Genomic DNA, 8,396 nt, shown 5'->3' on the forward strand with positions numbered 1-8,396 from the left:
GGCCGACTCCCGACTCCCGACGGCCCAGGCTGCTCAGGGTGACGATCGTAGAAGTCACTGATGAGTGTCTTGTCCACAACAAAAGTCCAGGAGACCCAGCAATGCCCCTCAGAGCCGTAACCCTCCCAATCGACCAAGAATTGTCATCCTCGGCCCTGTTTGCAGACCGCCAGAAGTTTCCTGACTGTGGCCGCCTTCAATGATCCGGGTGGTGGAGGGGGCTTGGAGGCGGAAACCAGAGTGCTCTCTCGAACTGGCTTGAGTTTGCTCACATGAAACGTGGGATGGACCCTCAAAAACCTGGGGAGTTTGAGGCGCACAGAGACAGGGCTAATGATTCTTGAAATTGGGAAAGGACCCACAAACCTTGGTGCCAACTTCTTGGAGTGAACGTGTAGGGGTAGATCCTTGGTGGAGAGCCAGGCTTTCTGGCCCGGCCTGTAGAGGGGGGCCGCACACCTGACTTCATCTGGGCCGAGGTCCGGAGTAGCGCCTGCCGAGCACCGGCCCAAACCCGAAGAGAGGAGGCTGGTACCCGTTAGCACACTGCAAAGGGGAAAGACCCTTGGCAGCCGAGGGGAGAGTGTTGTGGGCGCTGGCAAAACTCCTTCCAGAAGTTGGAAATGAATTGGTCCACTGAAAAGAAACCTTAGAGGAGGTGAGAGCATGCAAAGGTGCGGCTACAGAACTGAAGTTGCGTATAAACTTCCGGTAAAAGTTGGCAAACCCCAGGAATTGTTGAACTCTTTTGCTGCTATCAGGAGTGGGTGGGTGGGTGACAATGTAGCCCAGGAAGGAGACAGTAGTTGCATGGAAGTCACACTTTTCAGCTTTCACATACAACTGATTCTCAAGAAGCTTCTGGAGAACTTGGCGGACATGCATGACATGAGACTGACTATCTGGGGAGAAAATCTAAATATCGTCCAGATACACGAAAACAGAAACATTCAAATACTCTCTCAAAATGTATTTTACCATAGCCTGAAATACAGCAGGAGCATTACATAGTCCAAAAGGCATGACCCGATATTCATAATGTCCGCTTGGGGTGTTGAACCCCGTTTTCCACTCGTCTCCCTCTCTAATCCTGACGAGGTGGTAGGCATTCCTAAGATCGAGTTTGGTAAAAACTTTAGCTGTTTGAAGCAGTTCAAATGCTGAAGACATCAGCGGGAGTGAGTGGCGGTTCTTAACAGTTATTTCATTCAATGGGCTGTAGTTAATGCATGGCCTGACTGACCCATCCTTCTTACCCACAAAGAAGAATCCTGCACCAGCAGGTGAAGAAGAGGGACGGATTATCCCCGCTTTCAACGAGGAGGAGATGTAATCGTCCATGGCCGCCCGCTCCGGTCCCGAGATGGAGTATAAGCGCCCTAGGGATGGGTGCGCCAGGCAGCAGGTCGATGGCACAGTCAAAAGGACGATGAGGGGGCAGTGACAGAGCTTTGGTTTTATTAAAAACCTCTTTAATGTCATGGTAGCATGAGGGGACCTTGGAAAGGTCAGGAAAATCTGAGCTTCTATCAGAAACTGCAACAGTTTGTGGGGCTCTACAGGACATGGTCTCTGAGCTGAGTTGGGTTACTGGGGCTTTGGTGACAGCATGGTGGGGAAAATAGCCGGACTTACAGGTCTGTTCACAATTCCCTCCCCATCCCTTAATTTGTCCTGAACACCAATCAATATATCAATATCAATATGTGGGTTATGTGTTTTTAATCAAGGAAACCCCAAAATCAGCGGATGTTGTGCTGAATTGAACAGATGAAACTGCATTATTTCTACATGATTATTATCAATTGTCACTTGAATGGGTTCTGTACAATCAGTTACTTTACACATTAGTCTGCCATCTAGGGCGCTGGCATTGACGGGATGCTTGAGAGGGACAGTCTTAATATTAAGGCGTTTAGCTAAACCCCAGTCTATGAGGCTTTCATCAGCCCCAGAGTCAATTAGCGCCCCCAGAGTATGTGTCTGACTGTTAGCTGTGACTTTAACCTGGGTGAGTGTGCGAGGAGGGTAGTCAGAGGAAATCTTGCTCACCAGCGCCCTCCTCATGGTTGGTGAGCATGCCCTTTTCCCGGGCATGTCGCCTGCTGGTGACCCGATTGGCCACAGTAAAAGCAGCGTCCCTCCTGCAGGCGGCGCCGTCTTTCCTCTGGAGAAATCCTTGTTCTCCCGAGCTGCATTGGCTCCTCCGGTGCCTGTGATGGCGCTGTTCCTGCTGGGCCTGATGAAGAGTGAAACAAGGGATCCCATGAAGGCTGCCTACCCAGAGAGCGCCCCTGGTGGCTGGGATGTCTTGTTGCAGTTTGGCGCCGTTCTCTCTCTCTTTCTCTGAGGCGGTTATCAACTCGGATAGACATGGAAATCAGCGATTCAAGGTCTTGTTGTAGTTCTAGTGGAGCCAGGTGGTCTTTGATGCTTTAATGCTGGGGTGTTCCAGCCACTGTCTATGGCTTCTGTACGGAACTCTATGGCATAATCTAATACTGGCCGTGGGTGCTGTTTGAGCTGCATTGAGTACACGGGTGACGTCACCGGCAGGTGAGGTAAGATCAAAAATCCTGCTCATAGTGTCTTTGAATGCTGTGAAAGATCTACATATACTGGAATCTCTTGACCACTCCGCAGTGGCCCATGCCGCAACTCTGCCGGTTAAATGGGAGACCATGGTGCTATTTTAGCCTCACCTGACACAAACGCGGCTGGGTTAAGTTTGTAATGCAGGTCGCACTGGACTAGGAAGGTTCTGCAGTTGCCAGATTCACCTGAATATTTCTCTGGCCATGCCAACCGCAGTGGGACAGGAGAGAAACTGACCTCGGCCTGATTAGCAGCAGGATTGGCATCAGGTGGCGTAGCAGGAAACGGAGCTGTAGAAGTTGCCTCTAGATGAGTGAGGACTCTGTGGAGCTGTTCTGCCAGATGGTTCACCTGTGACGTGACAGAGGTTTGAAAATCCTCCTGGCGTTCTGAAAGGTCTTTTCACTCAGGAAGTAAAGGGACCTGGAATGAGACAAGGAGAGTACAAAATAAAACAGGAAGTGGAACATAAACTAAATTAACATGAACATGACAATCACAAACATGACACAACTTAACATAATTGACGGGAGACTACAACATGTCAACATAATACAATGAAAGAAGTCACACTGATATTTCTTATACTAACAAAGAGGTTGAACAACACAAAGAGCAATCTGCTACTTCAGTCACTACAATGTGATTACTTAGCCTAAAGTATATTGCTTTCAATTACTGACACAAGAACACTCATTCACTCACATTTACACTTCACTTTTCATACTACCAACAATAGTTATACTAGTAATAAAGTTGTTGATTGATTGACTTGTTGTAGATTGTTTTTGTTTATATAGAAAAACATGTATATTTATAACAAATGTTTTACATTGATAGTAATGTATTTAAAGGTCAGGGGCTTTGAGGTAATGAATACCAGCCTCTTAGTACTCTTAGCTTGTCTTCTTAAAGAGGCCCTATTATGCTCTTTTAAGTGCTCCCTTTCCTGTAGTATGTAATAAAGGTTCTTGTGCATGTCAATGGTCTGCAAAGGGTAAAATCCTGAAGGTCATGCCAGAGGGAGTTTCTCACCCACACTGAAATGCCTCTTCTGTACTCCTCTGTTTACTTCCGCAACACAGTGACATCACTGCATAACACTTGCGATTCTATTGGCAAGCACTTAAATACATTATACATGATAAAGTAAGTGGCAACACATCCCCAAGTGGTTGACCAATCACAACAGAGCCGGCCAGCTAACCAATCAGAGCAGACTGGGCTCTGGTTTCAGACAGAGGGTGAAAAGAGGTGCTGCAGCACAGGCAGTATGAGAAAAAGAAAGAGCTTTTTGAACATTAAAGCATGGAGACATGTCCCAGTAGAGACACTAAAGACTAATATGAACCTGAAGATGAGCAACGTAGGGCCCCTTTAATGTCACATTTTTATAGGTGCAAATTCCTGTTGTGTTAATTGTGGTAAAATATTCAATTATCTTTCTAATCTTTTTCTTAAGTTCTCCAAGCAGTCTGATAAGGAAGTTCCCATCAGCAAAAACACGTGGGTTTGCTATCCTGGCTCCAAAATTGTGGAATGAGCTCCCCATTGAAATCAGGACAGCAGAAAGCCTACACATCTTCCGGCGCAGACTGAAAACTCATCTCTTTCGACTCCACTTCGAGTGATAGAATTACTAACAAAGAATTACTAACAAAGCACTTATATACTAATAAAGGACTGGCTTATCTAAAGCCAGTTGAGTAGCACTTGAAATGTTTTGGCTCTATGAAACCTGATGTACTTATATGATTCTGTTTGTACCTTCTTAGTCGAATGCACTTATTGTAAGTCACTTTGGATAAAAGCGTCAGCTAAATGCGATGTAATGTAATGAAGTGCACTAACGGAGCCTACACATGGCGGTGTGCGTTGAAGCTTGCCGGCGGGTATGTCTGACACCACACGCTTTGCTCCCACAATGCAGTTCGGCGAAGCGTGACGTCACCCGATTCAAAGTGAATGGGTAGAAGTGTTGAAGCTTCAATGCACGCCGCCGTGTATAGGGGCCATAATGGCGTATTTCCACTACAGCGTGGTTTAAGCGTGCCGTGCCGGCCCGTTTTTAGTTGCGTTTCCACTTGGCGTAGTACCGGCTAGCGGGTACTATTTCAGAGTTTTTCTGGCACCATAAAGTCGAGGTTCTTAGCGGGCCAACAACCAGGCTGAGTCGGGGCTGAGTATGCTAAACTAGAGAGAGACTCGCTGGCAAGGGGGCTACAACTACAACAAAATGAACATATTTTACCGTGATTTAATTGTAATACACGTTTCAAAATAATGCCGAAGTAACAACATACTGATACCGGTTAGTAAAAACCATGAATTAATGCTTTGACAAGTCTGCAGACAGACGGCAGGCGAAAAACCTTTTAAAATGCGTGTTTTCTGAATGGAGATCGGCTAAGTTAACGCAGTATATGCTCCGACCGTCCACACTCACAACAACGGCCTATAGAGACATAAATAAACCAACGACTGTATTCGCCATGACACAGACAGTCTGTGGTTTGTGAACAGATATGAGGAGCTGTGAGCTCTGAGTGCTAACAGCTAACGGCTGATGTGGTTTTTCTGTGGTTCACATTGAAGATGACGTCACGGCTCCGCCTACACTGCGTTACTATAGTTACTGCCCCAGCTACTAAACTGTAATGGAAACGCAGCATAAAGTGAGCCTGGCCTAACTATACCGTACTAAGCCGAGCGAAGCCCTGCAGTGGAAATGCGCCATAAGACTGAGAATGGACTATTCAGTGCATTAGGAGACATGTTCAATAACATTTCAAAAATAAAACTTGCATAGGTTCTCGACTTCTGAATAAGGGACTTTTTTTTGGTAGAACAACCATGTCGGACACAAAATTATTATTAAAAATGTTAGGATTCTAAGTTCAAAGAAAACCCATTGAGTAAAAATATTGACATGTGATAATGAGCTACCAGAGTTGCTCATTATCACATGTTTTCCCCCTCATATTTCAGTAATACAGGTCATTTATTTGAATTCCATTTCATGAACGACTCTTAACGTTTCTGTGTATTGTTTCTTTTCAATCAACACAACAACTCATAGCACAAGTTCAAAAATACTTTATTCAAGTGGAACTGAGTACAACAATAAAGTGTAAACATTTAGCTAACTGTAAGAGACAAATACACTTTCACATTTAGTTTTCAACGTTCACCATAAAAATACAATTCCTATTACCACGATAAGGGATATTAAAACTATGAATGTTTCACAAAATGTGATGCCCATTGAACGGCAGATTATGCAGTGTTTTACATCACATGGTAAATGTTGGTTCTTATAGCACCACGGCAAGGCTTGGGGATGAACAGATCATTGTAATGGAATGATGTGCAGCGAGTGGTGTTTGCTTTGTGGGTTTGCCAGTGGAATGATGCTCCTGATACAACATGTCTGTTAGACCCTCTGTTTATAAAACCACTTCTTATGATTAAGATGCATAGAGTACTGCCTGAATATGCTTCATGAAAGACAGCTTTTCCATCAAATTAAATCATTTTTCATACTAACTATTAGGGATGTAACGATATACCGAATATCGCGGTATCGCGGTAAATAAACTTCCCAATACCGTCGTGAGACTGACAAAATCTACCGCAATTTAAAAAAAAAAAAAAAAATTTAATTTCTTTTTTTTTTTAAAACACTTTTTTTTTTTAAACCTTTATTTAACCAGGTGGTCCCATTGAGATCATCGATCTCTTTTTCAATAGAGACCTGTCCAACATGGCAGCAAGTAGGTTACAACATGAAAATAAAACAACAGATAACACAAAAGGACATCGTATTTACAGGGCCACATTTACACACCTAGAGACATGTACCAACCATATATTTATATCTCGCCATGTCAATAAGCCTGGCGTTAGACTTTTTCGCTGTCCGTCATTTTGACAGACAGGATCGTAAAATATCCGTCATAATCCCATATTACCCGTCGGGTCTGAACAGTTCACGATAGAGCATGCTCGTGAACTGTCAACGGGGGGTGGGGGGGGCGGTGTTATGCCGTGTGTGCATTCACCTCGCGGGACGCGCACAGCGTAAAGCAAAACTTCCCAGACATGTATTGATCTGTACGGCAAAGTACGGTTTGGAAACTATATAATTTCCTTTTGGAGGGCATGCATAACACGGCATAACACCAGAGCCTGGCTGCGGGGAAACGTTGGCGCTGTTCCGAGTTTGTTCTAAACTGTCAAAATGACAGACTGCTTTCAGATTTTTCCGTCATTGTTAAATAAAATATTCGGTTAACGCGACCACTGGTGTCCCAGCAACATCAGTACCAAGCGAGAGAGTTTTTTCCAGAGCAGGGGATATTGTAAATGCCCAAACTTCCCAGTTTATAAATACCTGGAAATGTGGACATTCTCATATTCCTAAAAACCTGTCTGATGATGCTGAGTGAGTGACTAGTGAGTTTGAGTTGAGTTACTTGAAAAACTAAAGTGAAACTTGATTTATTTTATTGCAGGGTCTGATTATTAAATGTCCTTGTTTATTTGTGAGATGCAGTGGCATAAAGAAAATGCTTACTTTGTTTGGTAGTAGCTACTGGTAGGTACAAAAACACTGGTTTTCTTGTTCCAGTCTGTTACTGTCACTTTGTTTTTGACACTTTAAAATACTGCTATCCTACAAAAATGTTCTTCCCTTTATTATTCAATATCACGATAAATACCGTACCGTGGACTTGTTATCGCGATATTATCGTACCGTGAGTTTTTGGTATCGTTACATCCCTACTAACTATGTAGGTTTATTTTTTTTCTAAGGTTTCATAGTTCTGTTGTTTTACTTAATAAACTTAAAGGTGGGGTACGTAATTTTGGAGAAACCAGCTCGAGTGCGCTAGAATTTGAAAATACATAGCCGGAAAAAATCTGCCACTTCCTTACAGAGCCCCTCCTCCAACACACACGAACGCACACATGACCAATGAGGGCACGAGATAAGTTTGTGCACAGATGGAAGGCTGACAGGCAGGTAGGCCATCCAGTTAATTTAACCGGGCCGGCTAAAATTATTGGTCGTGCTTAAGAGCATTCCATGGAATATAACAAAAAGTGTATCGCGAGCCGGTTTCTCTAACTTACTTACCCCACCTTTAAGTAAAAAAAATCTTATATTTATTTATTTTCTCTTTTATTTATTAGCCTGTATTTGACAATTAGGTAATCCAAGAGTAACGGAAAGCATCAATCGGGTTACATTATTTTAATATTTCAATACCCAGATGAAGTTACTTAATACAACGTGTATAGTTAACTAGCAATTACTTTTCTTTTTTTTTTAAATAATCCTCCCGACCCTGACCATGGCAGCATGAATACTTGTGTGGGTACCAGCATGAGGTGAAATGAGGGCATCATTACACCTTTCCATCACATGAACAACATCAGCAGGATGAGCTATCATTCCTGTCGCTCTGCCATGTCCCATCTTCACTGTTTCATATGGGACTCCTGGAAAATGTGCTCAAACTCTGATGTCAGGCAAGAATCCATGATTCCACTTTTTCTCAGTGTCCCTGCTGATAATCTGTTACAGTCTCACCTGACTGCAGATCAGCTCTTCTTCATTGTCTCTGCGGTTCCCCCCCCCTGCTTCTATGTCTGTGTGTTGTGAGGCGGCTCTGCCTCCAGAGGGCACTCTGCCTCCAGGACACTGCTGTCTGGGATGATGCTCACCTGGTGGAAGATCTCCTCGGCTATGGCTATGTACCAGGACGAGTTAGGGCGTTTCGTCAGGTCCTGGGGAG

The 8,396-nt window shown here is 44.1% G+C and overlaps 1 protein-coding gene and 1 long non-coding RNA gene across 2 annotated transcripts in view; one reads left to right on the forward strand and one right to left on the reverse strand.

Annotated features, from left to right (window-relative positions):
* Window positions 1-3,407, forward strand: part of LOC104964374 (uncharacterized) — an 11,594-nt gene extending 8,187 nt beyond the window's left edge. Inside the window, exon 3 of the long non-coding RNA XR_800406.1 lies at window positions 3,396-3,407. This is a non-coding gene — a long non-coding RNA (uncharacterized lncRNA). The remainder of the gene's footprint in view (window positions 1-3,395) is intronic.
* Window positions 3,408-7,637: 4,230 nt separating this feature from the next.
* The window catches only part of LOC104964376 (interleukin-10 receptor subunit beta-like), a gene marked incomplete at its 5' end in the record, with an annotated part of 7,877 nt that continues 7,118 nt past the window's right edge, over window positions 7,638-8,396 (reverse strand). Inside the window, 2 exon segments of the mRNA XM_010793129.1 lie at window positions 7,638-8,299; window positions 8,302-8,388. Coding sequence (XP_010791431.1) covers window positions 8,180-8,299; window positions 8,302-8,388 — 207 coding nt within the window.

This window comes from Notothenia coriiceps, unplaced genomic scaffold, assembly GCF_000735185.1.
Source record: "Notothenia coriiceps isolate Sejong01 unplaced genomic scaffold, NC01 NC01_scaffold00037219, whole genome shotgun sequence".
In the NCBI taxonomy this organism is placed as follows: domain Eukaryota; kingdom Metazoa; phylum Chordata; class Actinopteri; order Perciformes; family Nototheniidae; genus Notothenia; species Notothenia coriiceps.